Source organism: Mauremys reevesii, linkage group 20, assembly GCF_016161935.1.
Source record: "Mauremys reevesii isolate NIE-2019 linkage group 20, ASM1616193v1, whole genome shotgun sequence".
NCBI classification, from domain to species: domain Eukaryota; kingdom Metazoa; phylum Chordata; order Testudines; family Geoemydidae; genus Mauremys; species Mauremys reevesii.
In genome coordinates this window covers 22,846,577-22,867,978 of record NC_052642.1, presented here as the reverse complement: position 1 = coordinate 22,867,978, position 21,402 = coordinate 22,846,577, and the positions used below count along the sequence as shown (strand labels likewise).

The 21,402-nt window shown below is 42.7% G+C and overlaps 1 protein-coding gene across 1 annotated transcript in view; it reads right to left on the bottom strand.

Moving 5' to 3' along the window:
- Positions 1 to 3,401: 3,401 nt before the first annotated feature.
- Positions 3,402 to 21,402, bottom strand: part of NUFIP2 (nuclear FMR1 interacting protein 2) — a 21,038-nt gene continuing 3,037 nt past the window's right edge. The window contains exons 2-4 of the mRNA XM_039507670.1: positions 15,421 to 17,136; positions 5,012 to 5,044; positions 3,402 to 4,257 (exon numbers count right to left, since the gene is read on the bottom strand). Coding sequence (XP_039363604.1) covers positions 4,205 to 4,257; positions 5,012 to 5,044; positions 15,421 to 17,136 — 1,802 coding nt within the window. The 3' untranslated portion in view covers positions 3,402 to 4,204. The remainder of the gene's footprint in view (positions 4,258 to 5,011; positions 5,045 to 15,420; positions 17,137 to 21,402) is intronic.

Genomic DNA, 21,402 nt, shown 5'->3' with positions numbered 1-21,402 from the left:
CAGGTAGTTCTCAAAGGTGCACACCAGATCTGCTAGGCAACTGGCTTCTGCAGCTGTAATCAGGGTCCCCAAATGACTGAGCTGGGACTTTTTTTTTTTTTTTAATCAAATACAAAATCAAAAACTTGAGAGTAACCACAGCCGTCAGTCTGATGGGATACCAGATGAGGAGAGCACAGAGGCCAATGCTGTCGGAATGAAAGGACCGACATCTCCATCACAGGAGGGAAGGGGGAAACACAGGGCACCTGTTAAGCCATTCCTTGGAGTGGACAAAAAACACACCTCAGTCCACCAAAGAGAAATAGCCACGTGTTTATTTTGGTACACATTCAGGTTTCATTTGTGCAAGACACATTACAGCTAATACCCCAACGAAACCTGCCACTAGAGGGATGAGGAAAGGAGAGAGGTGGTGGTGGCGGTGGGGTTCAGATTTTAGTCAGGAGGAAGAGGACACATGTGCGCACGCGCACCCACCCACACCCCTCTTGTGCTGGAATAGTCAAATAAATATAAAACTTCACTTGGTAAGGGAAGGGGGAGGGGTAAGGAGTAGGTTGACTCATAGGGCCTACAATCAAAAGAGAAAGTTAAAAGAAGCCTTTAACCTGAATTAGTATCTTCATAGCTATTAAAAAAAATAGATCATGATTTCATTCTTAGTGCCACTTTCCAATACTACATGTATTTTAGGGTTTTGTTTTAAACTTATTTTACTCAGTGTAATAAAAACAAATGGCACAAAAATAAATACAAAGTTCGTTCTGCAAACAGGAATAAAACGCTTGCACACACATTCATTCAGTTCCTAGTCTTCACGTCCCACCTCCCTGCATGCACCCCCACACCGTATTCAGTCCCCAGAACGGGAGACGGTGGCACCTTTTCTAGGCTGTATTTGGTTTATGCTACAGTACTAATACTCTGAGTCCAAGGAAAATTCAAGAGATCTATCAGTAACACAATAGCATTGTTTAAATGGACTAAGTTAGTCACAGCTGAATTTGTTTTTATAAATTTACACAAAAATAATCAGAAAACAGATTAACTCTTAAGATTTTTTTTTAATAAGTGCTCAGTAAAGAATTGTGTGAGGACTTAAGGAGAAAGACTGCAGACACAGAGAGGGTTAAGTGTTCCAAAACAGCACAAAGGAAGTTTATTCCATGGTCCTGCCTGTCCCTAGGCAATAAAGTTTATCCAAAGTTTCTGTTGCCCAGAAATACTGCCTTTGTTAGCAAGCTGGAACTACAGGGCTCTCAGAAAGAGAATTTCCTAACTGCTTAAAGCCAATGGTACAACCAATGGAGCTTTCGAGTGGAGGAGGCAGATGGTGAAATATTTTAAGAGATGAGATGCTCAGAAACACAATGGAGAGAACTGTAGAAGGTGTTTCTGTGTCAAATACCAATGGGCCTAGGGAAGGGGCAAGATGTGAGTAAAAGCCGGGGGAACAAACATTTAGAGATTATTTTATTCTGTTTCTTTTGAGAACTTATTTCATTATTTGAAAGATGCACTGGATTAGCTAAGGTGAGTTTCCTCAATACTCAGCAAGACTAAGACACATTTCTAAACTCTAAGGGTCAGATTCCATTTAAAAGATATTGCTATTCTGCTCCTGCATCACACCAGCCCCAAAAGCAGATCTTGTGGGGAGCACAGCTTTATACCCCATGCAAGCAAAACGGCTTTTTTATATGGAATCCAGCCCTTAAGGCGGCAAGTGATTACACAAGGCAAATAAATATACAGCGGAACTTTAAAGCCTGTAAAACAAACTAGAGACTTTGCTATTGACCTGAAAGATTTTTTTAAAAAAACCAAACAAACATTTTTCGCCTCAACTTTTAAGTCATATTTTCCAGTTTGTTCAACACTTTAAAGCTCAAGAATGCATCATCAGTTCTCTTTCACAGAGAAACCGACAGCAATTCCAACTTTTGGCAAGCAGTCAGGAGACTTAACAAAATTAAAAAATAGGAACGTGGGAGGACTAGATGCAGGGCACATCTGTAAACATATTGTACATTTGAAAGTTACAAACACCTGTAAAGGTGATACAGTTTATAGGTGAAACAGAACTATTCCGCAACTGGCCAACCACAAGTTTCTGAACCTGGACTGATACAGTAAGTTATTTTTATTTATATATATATATATATATATATATATATATATATATATATATATATATATAAATAAAATACATAAAATGGAGTAGGCAATCCACAGTTATACTTTTAAAACTAAGCATGGCAGAAAGCGAACAATTTTAAAAAGGTACAGGAAAAATTAAAGTTTCTTTGTCCCACTATGAACCTGAGAGCTTCATTCAGGAACAAACCTCAATAAAAGCATCAAACAATTAAAAAAAACAAACACATGCTACATACCTAATTATTTTCATTAAAAAAAAAAAAAAAGAGTAGATACATTTAAGCACAAAGAGTAGGCAAAAGTAATGGGGTTATTTCTGTCCCCTAATACCCCATGGGATCCAGTCTGATTTTACCAGATGCTAACTCCTGTCAATCTAAATGCCCAAATATTTTAGCCAACACTTAGCTGTGAACATACAAGAATATTTAAGAGTTGTGTCTGTATGGAATTTGGACAGGCCAGAAAACTTGTTTTGTTTCACTAATGATTAACTGATCAGTCTTACATTGGACCCCAGGAATTTTGCACCTACAAAAACAAACAAAAAAAAAAAACACACACAAACCAAAAAAAAACAACCCCAACACATTTTTAACATGCTTCACACAAGCTGCAGCGCAACAGTATGGATTACACAATTGGAGCCTGCACTCTTCCGCCTTCTCTGCTATTGCCAGAAAGCTTTCCTTTGTTTTGATTTTTTTTAAATTTTCATTCCTACCCCACCCCCCATTTTGCTCTTGTAATAAAATATATTTTAATAGAGCTATAATGAGAAGCAGCAAAAGAGCTCAGAAATACACAGACTGCATTAAAATATAAAAGAATATTTCCAATGGCCGGGACAGTATTCCCTCACCCATTGCTTTCAGGGACAAATGGAAAAGGGTTACGATTCCCATAGGTTTTTTTTCTCTTTTTTCCTTTTTCTTTTCTTTTTTTTGTTTTCCTTTTTTTTTTTTTTGTTTTCCTTTTTTTTAGAACTTATTTCTAAAGAGAAAAAAATTATTGAAGAAGGGTGAAAGTTAGCAGAACAATTTCTCTTCAGGTTTTCAGTGAAAACAGGAAAAAAGCACATTTAGTGTTGAGACAGACAGAGCAAATATGAAGCACCTACATTTGATAGCAGGAGATATATATATGTGTATATATATATTTTTTTTGCTCCCAGTGATACAATGGCATAAAAGTGTGGGAACAGGGTTTTTTCCATATTAAATGCCTAAACCAATTGCTTGTTTTGCATGTTGTCTTTTAAAATGACACTCGTGAAAGAGCGCTTCAGTTGTAATAGTCCAAAATGTAACCGGAGTTTTGTCAACTCTGTAAAACCAACGTGTATCCCAGAACTGCAGAATTACAATCTTCCCCCCAGAAGAACGATGCTTTAAGACAATTTTCTCAGCACCTGATGGGCTGTTTGACTCCTGGCAAGACATGCAGATTATATTCTCTGGAAAAAAGGAAACCCTGCAAACTTCAAGGCGTTTCTCCAGCATTCGCACAGGGTTCAAAGTAAAACAAAATAAAACAAAAAGGAGGTGGAGGGGAAGGGGAGATGAAGGATGGTGAAACATCCCAATTTCCCTGTGATTAGTGTATCACTACAGTCACAGAACAACAGAAACAGAAACCTTGTAAAGTGGAAATGCCTCTCCAACGGTCACTGTTGCCCACGTTGATGACAGCAGGAACTTTAGAACCAGGCTTGTGAACTGAGTCTGTATTCGTTAATCATTTGCATTCGCTCTTTAAACAAAAACAAAAAATAAAACTAAAAAAACCTATTCAGTACCGGAGATTAAATAATCACGTGTGAAGTCTGTTGAAATAAATTTTCAGATTCCTTAAGAAGTCTAATTACTTTCAGTTGCCATTTTTTAAATAACTATATATAATTTGTATATATTATCCTGTGATTCTAGTTATGGTTCCTCTGCTGCACTGAAGATTTAGAAGGCGCATAAAAGCCTTTTGTCCCCTGTGAACAGCATCACACTGCAGAAAGGTTGTAACAGGCAGTCTTGTCCTGCTACCTTCATTGATCTGGACATTCCATGGCTTCATCGTAAGTGATTATCCTTTTGGGATCTGAAAAGAAATTAAATTCAGCTTTAAACAAATTAAACAAATTGTGTTCAGGTTCTGAAGCAGAAAATATTCGTGGGCCAGAGACCCACAAACCAGCAAAACACTTAGCTAATTGTTAAAACCCGCTCCCCCGCCCCCCCACCACCACTGAACTGCCACAATTTTAAAAAGGCAGTTTCCTCTTTGCTGACAGGTCAGTGATCTACTTCCTCTATACAAAAGAGCTGTGCAGCGTTCCAGTGGACTCCCAGCAACAGCACCTCCAGCCAATGTATTCAAGCGCCTGTGTGGAGTCAGTTAGATGAGTGCTCGCGCCCAGCATTAGATCAGTGCAGTAATACGGCAAAAAGTACAAAGATCTTCATTTAGCGTTCTTCCCACAAATGAAAAGAAACTTCATTTTCACAGCTGAAATCTGGATACCCAGGAAAGTTTAAGGTTGATATTTGGGTGAAGTTTGACACCAGCAATTACAAAATTACAGGCGTTATCAGACCTAGCCTGATTTTTGTTTTTTACATTTCACGATGGGGCTGACAGTCCTGATTGTCACTTCTGAGCACCCACGTCTTCAGCCAGCGTCATGAGGAGCTGACAGCGGTCAGCACCTTTAGAAGACAAGCCCCAGACACCTCACCCACTGCCTGCTTTTGTTCAGGACACTGCTTCACCATGCTCAGCTCTTAAGCTCTCTTGGTTTAATGTAACATCTCATTGTTACTAGTGTCACAGTTTCATTTTTTGAAACTCTTACCTTGCTTTTGCAAATTCCAAACAGATTCCATTTCTGTGAAGGCAAAAGAGACAAAGAGTTAGTGTTCACTGACTTTACTGTAGTGCTGCAGAAGCTTCAGGACACGCTTTCCTTTTCAGGCTTAGCACTATACTATAACTGCTGCACTGAATTAAAGGGGAAATTTAGGTTGAACTGGTGCAACAGAGGGGAATCAGGCCTGAATGACGTGGTAATAAGAGGCCTAGAAGCAGCTGCAATACAGCCTCAGAAGTCAGACAGCCAACTTTGCATCAGAAACGAGATGTGTCACTTGCCACTTCCCAGCCTTACAAATCACTACCCAGCTCAAGATTTACTATACTGACAGGAATATCCCTTAGAAGCAACTATTTCAACCGTTACAAGTAGCCTGAAGTGCTGATTTTTATGAGTAGACAGTTATAGCATGTGAAATTAAAACTGCCTGAAAAAGGGTCTCCTGGTTCACAGCACAGACCTGCTGAAGCATGGCATACATAATGGTATTGGACTAAGATCACCATGAAACCAGTAAGAAGCATTTCTGCAAGGTAGGAAACCCACCTCCCTGAGAAGTGAGCGCTAAGTGGCTGCAAGAACTCTTCTGTTGACCTAGCACTGTCTACACTGGGGGCTAGGTTGGTTTAACTATGCTACTCAGGGGTGTGGCTTTTTCCACACCTCTAAACAATGTAGTTAAAATGCCTCCATTTTCTAGTGAAGACCAGGCCTGAGAGAAAAAGTATGCACAGAAACACCAAAGAGCTTGCCAAGCTACTTGCTCAACATATAGCTTTCGTTATAAAAGCATCCTGGAGCCAATTTAAACAAATGCTCACTAACAGAACGCACATTTTCTATTTACCTAACCCCAACAAAAAAGACATACAGTGATGGTGCTTTTAAATGAGTCTCCCTTACACAAATTCACATGCAGGGTACCAACAGGAACAAAATGCGACTTCTCTAAGGAAGCCAAACTGTATTTCATAACAGATCTTGAGTCCTCTTGAAAAGAACCAGGGTTATTCACTTAACAGGTCTTTATTGTATGGCTTAAAATATTTAAGGAGGGTTTATTTGTGTCTTAATATTGGAAATGTGGCTAATACTTATGGAGAAGGAGCAGATATTCTACAAAATAAAATGAATCAGCGTTAAGAATTCCTTTCTGAGAGCGAAGCCAGTGACTGTACTAAGCAGGACGTGGATGGGAAGTGGGCAGGAACGGAGAATAGCTGTGGGTGAACAGCAATACTATTACCAAAGATGGGAGTGGGGCCCACTAACACTGGAACTAGGCAATAAGGAAATTAGGCAGCACGGAAAGGGGGAGCGGCAAAAGGAGAATATCTACAGAATTAACAAATTTAACCAGGTATGTGCCAAATGCCACCTCAATCAATTGTCTGTACAGTGGTTCCAACAACACTTGTTTGCTGACGTGGGCAAGCTCTGTGGGCAAGAAGGTGCATATTGATACATGCAGTGAGAACTCGGGATAGCGTTTAGGCCTTTTGTAACAAAGGCCAGTCACAAAATTTTACTAAGCCTGTTATTTTCATGTCATGATAACAACAATACTCTGCGCTCATCAGATGACACAAAGTGCTTTACAAAACATTAACTAATCCTCAACAGCCTGAGAGAGGTCAGTGCAAGTGACCACTACTCATCAGTGTAATGCAGCCTTCTAGGAGGTGAAATGAAACATTTATTGGAAGTGCAAAGCGGCATTACACTTGCCCATTAAAAATGACAGTGCATGCACCATTTCCTAGCTGCTAAAGAATATCACTGTTATGAACAGTCTTGTCCAATGGGGTGAGAAAGGAAAAAGGAAGAGACAACTGGAAACCATGAGCCCTCTTTCTAGCTACAGAACAACTAACAAGTTACTATCAAACACTGTAATCATTCAAATCAGATACATTATAATAAAGATGAGGAGGAGTTCAAACCCCTTACACCACCACTCTTTCATGCAAAATAAAATAAAATAAAATAAAAAAAACAGAAAGTTCTTGGCTTCTGTGCTTTCATTTGGTCCTAACTACATCAGATGCCACGAACATGAAAGCTGTATTACATCAGAGCATGTCCGACCCCGAAAGACAGGACTCATACAGAACTAAAATGAGAATGGACAACTTTTTGCCTGATGTTTGTAATCTAAAGCCTGGTCTACACTACAGAGTTCAGTCAACGCAAGGTAGCTTATGTCAACCTAACTATGGAAGGGTCTACACTACAATTTTGCTCCTGTCCATGTAGCTACCACATGCTACTGACTTAACTCCCCCTGCACAAGCAGCACAGAGTCATGGTCTATGTAGTGTCAGTGCAAACACATGTTTTCTGTATGTATAAATATCCCGTCTGTGTGTTCCATTCTATGCATCCGAAGAAGTGAGCTGTAGCCCATGAAAGCTCATGCTTAAATAAATGTGTTAGTCTTTAAGGTGCCACAAGTACTCCTGTTCTTTTTGCAAACACAGAGTTGCTTACATTGACTGTCACTGTCTTTCAGAAGCAATCCCACAATGTCTCACACTGACGGTACAATCAGTACAAGAGCTCCTAGTGAGGACAAACATCGCTGACACACGGAGTGGAACTTAGGTTGATGTAATTCTGTGGTATAAACATGCCCAAAGAGGAAAGAACGTAAAACCAACGCAGCTTCCTTAAGCGACGTCTCAACTTAAAATGCTGCAGCACATCAGCGTACACCTCTTCTACATCCAAGGGAGGGGTTCTCCTCTCACTGTGAGTAGTCCACCTCTGAGAAGTGAGCATTGGAAGAATTCTTCCATCAGCCTAGCATCGCCAACACAAGGGGTTAAATTGGCTTAACTTGGTCTCTCAAGGATGTGTATTTCACAACCGAGGCACAGGAGACACATAGCTGTGCCGATGTAACTTGGGGTAGACTAGCCTTTAGCCTCCAAATGTGATCTTCCTTTTTCTCCCAAGAAGGACAGGTAGAAGAGAAGAGGGCGATGAGAGCAAAGTGTCCTGTAATTCCTGGCTATCTTGAAGCATACAGTCTGACAAATCCTGAAGAACTAACAAAATTTATGAGCTCATCACATTAGTCTGAGACAGACTGCCATAAACCCAGCATTAACTATTCTGACATGGAATGGGTTTAAATGCTAAATAAGAACAAATACATACATGTTCTTCTCCTCTGACTGACCTGTAACACTGAAATGCAGTCACCCCATACTATCTTAACATTTTATTTACCTGCTGAAACTCTTTCATGAAGGAAAAATACTTCTCTCCACATTGGCTCTCTTCAGCCAATTACAACAGAAAACTAATGAGCTTAAAATTTGATCAATCTTAATGTTGGATTCTTTGTTCAATGCTTTCCCTAGAATGAATCTGTGAGTTTTCCCCGTAGTTCTGGATTATCTCAGTGCCTCACTCATTGGCCCGTCATATCTGGCAGCTCAACAAACTGACCACTGCAGAAAACCCCTTTAAATTCATCAGGACAATGACCCGGGGTGAAGGACAGAGAAAAAGGAAAGTTGCATAATTTGGAACGATCAGTAGAAGACTGTTTAGAATTGTAGGCTAAGCCCTTTCGATCTATGAGCTGATTTCCCAGCTTCCCATTCTCTATTTTGAGATCGGTTTTTACATACTGATGCTGGTGAAGTTTCTGGAAGTTTAAAACACTCCTAGCCTCCCTCTTTTTTCAGACAATAATATGATCTGCAACTTCCCCATGCTCCCCACAGGATTTACAGCTCCAAGAAGATCCTTTTATTTCCACAATCGCCTTTCCCTAGAAGAGGCTTCCGTAACCCCCAGAAATACAAAGGAGAACTTAACCAGGAATCGAATAACCCATTCCTTAAAAGCAAGAGGAGCGCACCCCCTTCCCCTCCAAAAATCTGCAGTATGTTCCTGCTCCAGGACCTCAACTCAAAGACTGCAAAGCCTCAAGAATTGGTGAAACGTTCAGGGAGAGATGCTGGATTTTCGGGAACAATGACAAGTGAAACAGTGCATCTTCTCTCCAGAGACCTGCAAACCCCGAAAGATTTCACTAGCAAACCCTTCCAAGAGAATAGAGATGAGATTCAATGGGTCTGGTCCCCTTCCCATGAGGTCTTCCAAACCCTGGGCTCTCCAGGTCCATGCTCTATGAAGCTCTTAAATTTCATTGGACCAGGGCTCAGCTCTGGCAAGCAGAAGCTCCATCTTCCTGGTGATCTCAGGAGATGTCTGGGACAGGGCCTTCCAGCAGTGTCCAGTCATACAGCTTGAGATTATGGAATTACTACTGTGACAGGGTCAGGCCAGATGGCTACAGGAGAGTGTTGGAAGGCGGATATATTAGTCCCAGATTAAGTAGATTCCTTTTCCCTGGGTAAGGTAACAGGGGCAGTTCCAGAACAAGCAGGAACTTGCTGGAACCAATTAAGGCAGACAGGCTAATTACAGGCTGGCTAATCAGGGCACCTGAGTTTAAAAAGGACCTCACTTCAGTTTGTAGCATGCATGTGAGGAGCTGAGAGCAAGAGGCACTAGGAGCTGAGAGTGAGAAGACATTGCTGGAAGACTGAGGAGTACAAGCATGATCAGACACCAGGAGAAAGATCCTGTGGTGAGGATAAAGGTGGTGTTGGGAGGAGGCCATGGGGAAGTAGCCCAGGGAGTTGTAGCTGTCATGCAGCTGTACACTATAGACAGCTGCAGTCCACAGGGCCCTGGGCTGGAACCCGGAGTAGAGAGTGGGCCCGGGTTCCCCCCAAACCTCCCAACTCCTGATCAGACACAGGAGGAATTGACCTGGACTGTGGCTTCTACCAGAGGGGAAGGTCTCTGGGCTGTTTCCTGATCCACATGGTGAATCTCTGAGGTGAGCAAATCCACCAGTAAGCACAGGACCCACCAAGGCAGAGAGGAACTTTGTCACACTACTTATCTAGGAAACCAGGAATCCTGTTATCTAAGGCCTCAATCTTACAATGGGACCTGTGTGGAGACACCTGCACGGAGCCCTATGGATTCAATGGGGTTCCCAAGTCCCACACAGATGGCTCTGACAATACAAGAGGGGCCTAACCTAATGGGGAACAGAAGCCTGCTATGATTCTATATAAAGATGGATACTTAACTTCCATAAAATCTCCCCCTCCGGAGAGCCTGCCAGTGGCCAACAGGTTACATATTTCAGTAGGGCCGTGGGCTAGATGTTTGTTGATTTCAATTTACTATGTCAACTGTAAATATCCTGCTCAAAACAGAAAACTAGAAAGGAAGCTAGGGAGAGGGAGGCTTTTAATACCAGCTTCCCCATGGTCTGAGTTGTGTCCCTACTTGCTGGTCGGAAGAATTAGGCTATGTTCTGGTTTTGTATAAGAAAATGCATAAGGCTAAAACTGTGAATAGATCTTCAGTAACTCTGTACCCTGTACCACAATTCTAGCCACTAATTAATGGATCCTGATCAGCAAGAAAAAACAAAGGGGGGGATGGGGGACGGACAGAATTCTTACATTCAGGACCCACAAAAACATCAGTGTCAAACAGAGACTTAACTTCTTTCACCCAACAAAAGGAAAACTAGGTTCCCCCCACCCCGAGAGAGAAAGTTGCTGAATTCACAGCTCTGCTATTTTTTTGACCCGGTTCACCATTCCAGTGAAAGCCACTAGTGGCTGCTTGCTCTACTTTCCATGCCACTAGTGTTTCTTCATTGGGTACAGCAGAGAAGCCAAGGAAGAACTAAGCAGGGGCACCGGGAAAAACCCACGGGCAGGAAAGAGCAGTAGATATAACTTTAGCTTTCTCTCCCCATCTCATCTGAGGTCTTTACTACTTTGTAATGAGACCTAAATCCTTCTTCCTTTAGCCAACAATATTCTTACTACATAGCTTCCTCCTCCACCCCCCGCCCCCTCGAAAAAGCCCCACATCATACAGAGGAATCCCTGAAATGCAGCCATCTCTGACCTACAAAATGGCATCTATTTTAAACACAAAGGCTACAATACATGACCATTTAGGATATGAAATATGTTTTAAAAAAAGGGAGCATTTAAGCAATCCGATAGTTACTTCAGCTAAAGTATAGCTGGGACAAATATACCATACTCTTGTTTAAAAAACAAGGTACCCCCAGAATTGGTAAAGACCACAGTTTTATCTCAACAAAGATGACGCTTCAATAGCCCCTACTGCATTGACATGACTGCATCAGTGCCAATCCAGAGGGAAGTGAAGCCCCCTGCATAGTCACCACCTCCTCCTGCAGGTCTGGGATTTTTTCAGACTCCCACCCAAAATAGCCACCCAATCTCCAACCATGTAACAACCAGAACCCAATATTTAGCTAGTAGATCTCATTTAGCACATACACCTCTACCCCGATATAACATGAATTTGGATATAACGCGGTAAAGCAGCACTCCGGGGGGGGTGGGGCTGCACTCTCTGGGGGATCAAAGCAAGTTCGATATAATGCAGTTTCACTTATAATGCGGTAAGATTTTTTGGCTTCCGAGGACACTCTTCTATCGGAGTAGAGGTGTAGTTGATTCCTTTTACAGTACTGCAGTACATAGTGGAGACGTACGAGTTACCAGCAAAGAGACAGGTTGTTTAGCTCACGCAGAAGTTATTGGTTTGTTACAGAAATTACTAGTTGAAATTCTAGGACCAGTGCTATCCAGGAGATCAGACTAGATCATAATAGTCCCTTTTGGCCTTAATCAATGGAACCCTGGAGGCAAAGCAGGGAGAAAGACTTGTGAAACTAACTTTCAGAGCATCCAAAAAATAAATAAAAAGGTGCACAACCAAGCACTGCCAGACCTTCAGCATGTTCCCAGTGCCCGACATGCATGTGCCCAGCAAACTGAGGAGGGCAAAAGCACACTGGGTACATGTCTTCATATGTACAAGCATTCCACTCCAAGAATTCCCATATCCAGCAATACACCTTATAGCAAAGCGTATCCTGTCTGGAAAGACAACGCTGTCCAGTGCCTAGAGCACAGGACTATCACTCAAATGCTATTCCCAGCTGCCTCTATGATTGTACTGCCGTGTGCCTCAGTTTCCCCCCTCCCCATCAGTAAAAGGGCAGCAACACCTTTCAATGGGAAGCTGAGACTGTTACATTTTGTAAAGCACTTTCAACGCGTGGATGGAACATACACGTACAGAAAGTATCAACAGAACCATCCTGTGTTTTAGTTTGAGAGGACTCAACTATGAGCGTTACCAGATTAAGATGGAGGACAGATCTGAGAAGCGAGCCAGCAACACCTCTCTTTCCAAGTTGATTAGCAACTTTTGAGGAGCAATTCCCCCCCACCCCCAATGGAATCTACACACACTAACTGTCCAGTCTGCACAAATCTCCCCCAAACTACAACAGCTAGAACACAAGTCAGGCTTTCAGCTTCTCTCCACTGGAGATAGCATAGAATGATTTGTCAGACTTACTTCATAGGAACATGGCAGTTATTTACCAGGGACACTGGGAAACTGCACAAGACAAACAAACAGTGGCAGAACCGTGGGGAACTTATTTTGCTGTTCTACATATTCTGAAGCTTTGTTAGACATTTTATTAGAGCTGTTTGCTTCAGTGCTGTAGTCTGACTGCAGGCCAACAGAACATAAGCAGAAAATGGTACTGGTATTGTCATCCACACAGATAGATCACTGACTAGGGCTAATGTCCTGTAACTGGATGTGGGCAGACAGACCCTTGCACCAGCATGAAGTTTACCAATTTCAATTGGGCTCTGCCTGGTCACCCACCAGGATTTGATTGCAGGATCATGGCCTTAATGAGTAATTACTTTCTGCAGCTGTCTGAGGATGAGCAGTATGTCTCACACCACAGATCCATAAAATGGCATTTCAGAAAATATGCTCCAAATCATGTTGGAACCCTTTCAGAACAAATGCCAACATGCAGATGAACCAGAAAGCAGAAAAATGGGAAGACACTCAAATTTGGACTTTGGTTTCCACTCCCCAAACCAGGAAAGGCATTTAATGAGCACTGACTCGTATGATGCAAGCTCAGGTTCTTCCCAGCAACCCACGTCACATGATCTGTATGGCATTGATTACAAGAGACATCCACCCATTATCTTCTAGGCTGAAGCCAAGATGTCATCTGGAAATTGGTATAGGAGAAGGCAAATTGAGAAATAAAGAAGGTACCTGAGAAGGATGTTGGGGCAGAGAACTCCCAGAATCATATGATGACTGGAGTTACTGCTCTGGATGGGCCAAAATAGAAGAAGTGTGTGTACAGGTGTGGGTGGAGGGGGTGGCCGGCAAAGGAAAGGGAAGAGTTAGTTTAGAAGTGCTTTCATTCCCATTAAGCGTTTATTTCTGCCATTGACAATGATTAGCTCCTTCGCAGAACGCGGGAGGGGGAATTATTCATCACCTCCACTGTAGCTACTACTGTTTAGGTGGAGACTGTCTTGCCCAGCTGACTGAAGAAGGGAAGAGATCTAAAGAATAGTGGTAACAGAATGGCTACTTCGTTTCTTTAAAAAAAATAAATTTAAGCTGAGCAAAAACAAAATAAAAATCCAAGTTCACAACTGTTGCAGAAATCTCCAGACATGGCAGGATGAGGCTTGCCTGGAACTTTACTTCCCAGTGTCCCTGGTTTTCTCTGAAAGGCTGGCTGAGAGTCAAGCCTCAACAGGTGAAAGGAACACAAAACTCTAAAGCTCTGCTTCATGACTAAAAGAAACCCTGAAATGTAGATAAAAATACATTGATGAACACTAGGCTGTTATTCCCAATGAGAACACTAGAGCATAAAGGGTTACAAAATTACAGTGTGATGACCTGGGACAATTTTTGAGTTGCTTAATGGCAAAACAAAGCCACCAAGATTTCTACGCTTTACCTGAATGAACTGTGAAGGCCTTGGAGAGGTAATTTTGCACTCTCTCTGCAATGGGTCATAAGGCATTAAATTTCCCACTTGGACAAGATTTCTTTAATGGCCTCCCACTTCTGAGCAGCTATCATTCAGCTCTCCCTTGAAAGGGATACTTCATGGAAGGCTCCTGGAGCATCTTCCTTTTTTTTTTTTTTTTTTGGGCGGGGGGGGGGGGGAAGGAATAGCAAAAAATAAAATAAAAGGGAACTGCCCAAAAGGTAGATAAGCAAGACCAAGTCAAGGGAGCACCTAGCTCAGAGGTGGGCAAACGATCGCCCGCAGGACCCTCCTGCCCAGCCCCTGAGATCCTGCCCCCTCTCCTGCTGTTCCCCCTCCCCCGCAGCCTCAGCTCACTGCGTTGTGGCACAATGATCTCGGTGGCGGGGCTGCAAGCTCCTGGGGCAGCACAGCTCTGTGCAGTGCGGTGGCATGGCTGGCTCCAGCTGGGTGGTGCAGCTGTAGCGCCGCCAGCCACCGGTGCTCCAGGCAACGCAGTAAGGGGGTGGAGGGGAGGGTTGGATAAAGGGCAGGGGAGTTCGGGGTGCTGATCAGGGGGTGGGGAACGGGGGGGTGGAATGGGGGCAGTCAGGGGTCAGGAATGAGAGGAGGGGTTGGACGGGGTGGGAGGGGGTCAGGAATGAGAGGAGGGGTTGGACATGGCAGCAGGTGGCAATCAGGGGACAGGGAGTGGTGGATGGGGCAGGAGTCGGGGGGAGGGAGAGAAATGGGACAATCAGGGGGTAAGAAACGGTTGGGGGGGGTCAGATAGGGGCCACGCCTGGCTGTTTGGGGGAGGCATAGCCTCCCCAACCGGCCCGCCACACAGTTTTGGAAACCCAATGTGGCCCTCAGGCCAAAAAGTTTGCCCGCCCCTGACCTAGCTAACTGAACTGCAGAGCTGGCAAGAAGAGGCAGAGAGCTTGTGAACATTCAAAAACTTCAAGAATGAGGGGTAATTTGAGTCATTTTAGTCTATTGGCTCCTAGCTGGAAATATCCGTGCCACGGCTCAGACACCCAGCTCGTTTTTTAAAGAGAAACCCCTGGAGCGTTGTCTGTGACAGACAGCCTTAGAACAAGAGGAACAAACCAGGTCAACCAGTGGGTCCATTGCTGAGCTTTCACCCTCTTCAACGTCAGGAAGTTTTGGAAGATCTACTCACCGTACATGAGTTTAAAGACACACAAACAGGCACCGAAGGTAAAACAGCTGCTATTACCGCTACCAAATCTCACACACTTACCCACATGAATAGAGAAGTGAGCACCTTTAACATAGCTTGAATGAAATCAAGTGACTGTTAGAGTATTTTAAAAACACAATTCTTATACTGCTATGGCCATCAGAGACTGGGAGCACCAAGGCCGTTCTTAAGATCAAGGCTTGCAACCTTCACAGGACTGGACTTTCCCAAACCAATTAAGAGAGAGTTCTGTTAGGAAACAAGTGGAACCATTACCTTTAGTGTGATAAACAATAGCAGCCCTCAGGTCAAAAGAGCCCCAGCTATCTTTCCTTCCTAGGCCTCTCTGGCACCTCTGATCTTTGGTGGAGGCTAACAAACTGTTCGTAGGAGAGGCCAAGGGATTCTCTAGTTCATAGTCCTTTGAGAGGAACACTAAAGCACCTTGGCTACTGGTTTCTGCCATTTGCAGGTCACCTATGTGATGTGGCTCCAAAGACAAGACTCCAATCTCACTAGCAGTCCCAGGCTTTATAATACCACTAAGTATTTGAGGGCTAGTCCGTTTTTCCAGCTCATAAGCCTTAGGAAACACAGGTTGTTCAGTTCCTGAGGGAATGATTTCAGCACCCTGTGAAACCAAAGTGGCAGGATATTCCCCTTGAAATGTCACTTCCATTATTTTATTATCCATTGATTTCCCAAGAACAGTCTCAGGCCCAGCACTGGGCTCATTTATAAATGATAAACCCCACTGGTTCTGGAAGATATCCCCCAGGTTCTGCTGATTTGTCTGAGATGGCAGATCTACCTGTGCTGCGCCCAAAAGCACAGATTGCATATTTGAAGGGTAGATAAAAAGGCTAGACTTCTTTTGTTCAACGGCTGTTGAAGTTGTACTTATGTCCTGGTGTACGGACTCAGACGAGGTTGATGTTAAAGTACTAGCAGCAGTTGTGAGCAGTGGCTGGGTCCCTGGAGAATATACATTTCCATCAGTCCCTGCTAAAATGGGCCCATTCGAAAAGCTAGCAGAAGTAACAGACTTCATAGCAGACATGGGCACTTGGGACAGTCGACTCGGCATTTGGGCCTGCGTTTCTCCAGTAGATGAAGACGATGATGAAGAAGACAGAGACGAAGATGGGTTCTGAGCTGCTTTGTTGAGGTTTTCTTTAACTTTGCTTGCATAACTTATTTTAGGAACTATTTTAGCACTGCTGTTGTCCACTGGAAAAACTGGGGGTGGTTTAAACAGGGTCCATGAGTCCTCTTTTGATGCAGCCGCTGACGCATGCTTCCCCTTGGGCCGGTCATCAAACTTTTTGCTGCTAATCCCAGGTTTGGCATCAGAGTTTTTTCGTTGTACCTCCCCAACCCCCGTTTTCCCACGACCTGCCCCTCCAGGCCCAGCTTCATACTTCCAAACAGGCCTAGTATTGTCAACTCGGTTTCCCTTTTGTTCACTATAGTCAGTCTTGAAACTCTCAAGTTCCTGTTTTAAGGATGGGGCATTGACCTCCTGTTGCATTATTTTGTCCTGCACTAGGTTCAAGTTCTCACAACCCTTGGCACTGTTACGCCTGCCTTTCCGTTTCTTAGGTGTGGTATATCCACTCTCAGACCCGCTACCATCATTATCTGCCCCTTTGCCTACATAGCCATTAGTGATATAACCAGAACTATTTGTTACAACACCATTTGGAATAGATACTGCCTCTGGCTTGTCTGAGGATTGATTTTCTCTAAGTTTATTCTCATAAATTTTTTCATTCTTTTTGTCCATGCTGTTTTTCTGAATGAAGTTCTTGGGTTTGATTCCAGCTTTCCCAAAGGTGCTGGCCTTAACAGTCTGCTTTGGGTTTACATTAGTGTCTACAAGTTGCTGGCTGCCATTCGGTACCCTGGAAGATGGGTTGGTTGTTTCATCAGCACACAGGCCCTTTAATGATACTTCTCTTTCTCCTGCGTTACCATTTAACTCTCCATAGCCTAAAAACAGGCAAAGACAACAAAAAGGCAAGAATTAAAAATGTGAAATGTTAAACTTCTAATTGAAAAAACAAGCAAGCTATAATTAAACCCCTAAGCATAACCATCTTCTTCAAATAGGCTTTTTAAAAGAGTAAAAAGTGTCCACCCTTTGATATGTGAAAGCAGGGCCTTACCGCTTAACGTCAAAGTAAAGGTACGGTCTCACCTCAGTGATGGAGTTAAGCACATAAATCCACTAGAAGGAAACACTTCTCTATGGCCTCTAACATGCAATAGAGTATTTGGCAGGCCTCTGGGCTCTTATTTTTTTGAAGACTATATCCCTTTGCATACAGCAAGCAATCAGGCTATTCATAATGCTGAAGAGAACTGAAACATTATTATGGATTTTCAGACCAAGGAAAAGGAAAATTCACTCCCAAGAAGCTACAACTGGACAGCTGGATCTTCCACCTTTGCTAAGTCAATTTCTTAAAACCCAGCATATTATGAACACAGGGCCAATTTTTATAAGCTCCTGCCATCTCTAAGGTCTGTATTTAAAACTGACTGCCATGCAAAGCTGAAGTGCACAAATATCTGTGATAGTTAACCATGACCAAATTCCACCTCTTTGTTATGTGACTGAATTTTTGGTGTGAAGATGAATAAAGAAATTATGCTATTTTCCTAGTAAAATTCTTATTCACTGAAAGAGATATGATAATACGGTTTGATTCTGGTAAGTTTAAGAATGCTTAGGACATTGCTACACAAGCTACTTCAAAGTCCCTGTTGATCAACAGGACTTCATCCAATTCGTACACTGATAACGTTTCCACCTTGTCATTGTTTCTCAAACACTGCTTTTTGCACCCAGGACAGTAAGAGACAAGTAGCCCTAAATCGCACTTCATCCTCTCCCTAAGTACCATCTGTGAGCCAAATTTTCCAGTGCTCATCAGCTTTGGAAATGCTTTTAGAAAATTTCCCATTGTAACTATTCTGAGGGAACAGTGTTAAAAGTTATAGGAGTCCCACCGCTTCCCTGCATGAGTTATTAGCTTTAAAAAAGATAACGACTGGAAAGAAATAATCTATTCTTTAGGTGAACTTTTCCATCAGTGCGAGGCCAAGCCATTGAAAAACTACAGTATTACAAGGGCATCCTGGGGAAAATGGAAGTATTGGGCAGATCTGGATTTAGGTACAGGAAACACAGGCCCTTACCTAGATTCCCCACCTCATTGAACCATGTGATTACATCAGAATCTCAGCTTCCATCAAAAGAAAAAGTAGGTTTCTAGCCCTTGTGGTTGCAAAGAGAAATTCAAAAACATGATGAGGTGCAACTGATGTCTACAGAAAAGCATGAACTGTCCCATGCACGTCAATGGTGCGCAACTCCAAGACCTACCGCTCTGGAGGGCCCCACCATCACTACATCAGAGGACTGCATTTGTGACAGGGCTCAGTCCACCCACCATAAACAAGTAAATAATGGAGTTCCCTGCTGCTACCCCTTTGGAGGGGGAGGGCACTGCTGGAGCTCTTGGGACAAAGAAAGAAATCCTGGTGTTGCCCCCAACCCCCCTTTTTTTTGGGGGGGGGGGAAGAGTGATCACTAATGCCACTTCAAGGGCAGGTGGGGCCAGAAGGTGCCCCCTCCCCATGTCCTGGCATCTCTGGGGCCTCAAATTACCTTAATATGGCTTGAGTGCATCATATTTTTCAGATGCAAGAAAACTCATGTGTTCTCCTCAACAGAAAACACGTTGGACCTGATTCAGTTACACTGTTGTAAAAATGGTGTAAAATGAAGGTTACACCCTGGTTTAGCAAGTTCACAATGAATATTTTCCAAGAAGAAATTTTATTATTCTTCGACTGCTACACTAAAAACTGTCACTCTCAAAATTAAGGGATCTTGCATCCTAAACACTCCTGCCTGGTCTACAACTAAAACTAAGGTCAACTTAGCTACCTTGCTCAGGGCTGTGAAAAAGTTCAGGCTCTGTGCAGCACAGATAGGTCAGTGGATTTGCTACTGCTTCAGAAAAACCCCTTTTATTGCTGTAGTGTCTACACTACAGTGGCGTAGTTGCAGCTGGGTTGCTGTAGTACTTATAGTGCAGACATTCAGCTACCAGGCATCCGAGGGTAAGTGGTCATATCTTGTGGAACTCTGAACCATAGAGATTCCTACAAGAACCCCATTGCTCAGCTTGTTGAGGGAGGTTAAACAAAGTAAGACACTGTGGAACTATCAGCAACTGCTACAAGTTTTCCAGTAATGTAATGGTGTTAATATTGTGCACCATAAATACTTCAACCCAATGAAGCACAGATTGATGGAATTCTGATGTATGAGCCAAGGACTGAAAATTAGTTTCAGGATGACATGCAGAGAGCAAGTCTTTTCAAGGATAAGATACTGTGTAAGGCCTTTTGTAACTCGGATTTCTGACATCACTATTTAATAAAACAAAATAAAGAGAATGATCATAAGACTATGCATCAGGAGTGAGAAACTAATGGATTTTGCTTTTGACTTCATTAACAGTGTCAGTTTCAAGCTCCGGTTTTCAGGCATTTACATGAACTGCGTAAATTCTCTCTAAGCTAATGCTTGGAATACAAGGTCTTGGCTTGACAGCTGTAAAAGTGCACTTCAAATAGAGAAGCTTATTCTACCACTGTCAAGTTTTAGAAACACAGAAGTATGTTTCCAGATGTTTTGTTTGGCCATGAGACCCCCCAAAAAAGACCGCAGAAGGGCATTTTTAAACTGGAATTTGACAGGCATTAGTCCAAAGTCACACTACTGCCTTTGGATATATTGGAAATTTAACTTGGGTATTATTTTTATTCAGTTATTTTGCTCAACTTGTTTCAGCATATACTTAGTCAGTCCCCTATTGCACTCACCTGCAGATGATTGAGCAAGACTTATTAGCATGCAGGTTTGGGGCACCTTGACATCTATTTTTGATACAGTTCTGATCCCTAATAGCCTTTTGGGTAGCCAGCAAAAGAACATTTTAAAAGACTAAATGCACATGGCATTCTAACAGCTTTCTGAACTGTACTATAACATACCATTAAGTGTTCAAAAAAAAAAAGTCACACGGGCAGCAGTAATATAAGTTGTAAAAACAAAGTCCTGGCCACACTGAGATTTGAAACCATGGCCCCGATCCTGCAATGTGATCTGTGTGGGTGGGGATCAGTCTGCTTTAGCTACCACTTTTCTGGAGAACCACATTTAAATACTGTTCTTAGTAGAAAGATGCTAACACAATTCCAAATTTCAGTGCAGATGGTCTTATTCACCCAACATACAAATAACCTTCTGTAACAGGGAAATAGGTAAATTTTAGGATTTTTTTTTTTTATTTTTCTGTCATTAAACTGGTTTGTGGGCCAGAGAAATGTCTGGAGATTCTTCCCTTCAGCTCCTTGAGAACAGCATTTAGGAATCCCAGCCCCATGCAGAGTCTAATGAAGTCAACAGAAAAACTCCAGAGTGACTTCAATGGATTTAGGATCAGATCCTTACCCAGAGTTTAGTTTTTAATGAATGGAAGTGAGGTATTTGGAATGAATTCTCTGAAGGACCTTCTGGACTGCCAGTTATAAAATCACTTAAAGTCCAGTCTCACACCATGGAAGGCAATGGGAGTTTTTCCATGGGCTTCCTTGGAAGCAGAATCAAGCCGCCAGAGAAGTGGCTGGGATATCTGGGTTATTTACCACTCTTGTGCGGGGGATAAGAGCAGAATTGGTTCTAAGCACACATTCTAATCCATGCTTGAACTGTTCAGAGTGAAAATTTTTCTTATATATTATAGGACCATTGTGGGAATTTATGGTTCATTTAGTTTTAATTCTACAACAAGAAAAAAAAATTCCTCTGTGCACACAGTCATATCACAATACCAACCAATAGTGTTACTAGGTTTTTTAGTAGCACAACTATACTACCTCAGCCTGTGCTCTCACAAACCAAGGGTATGTCCACACTACAAGTGCTACAGAGGCACACCTGCAACTACATCACTGTAGTTTAACACTTGCTACAGCAGTGGAAGGCTGTTTTTGGTTACTGTAGTAAATCTACCCTCTCGAGAGGTGGTAGCTAGGCTCACAGAAATTATTTCATCAACATAGCTGCACCTACAGCGAGGGTTACATTGACCTATGTTGCACAGCTGTGAAATTTTTCACATCCCTGAGTGATGTAGGTAGGTTGACCTATATTTTAGGTGTAGGCCAGGCCAAGGA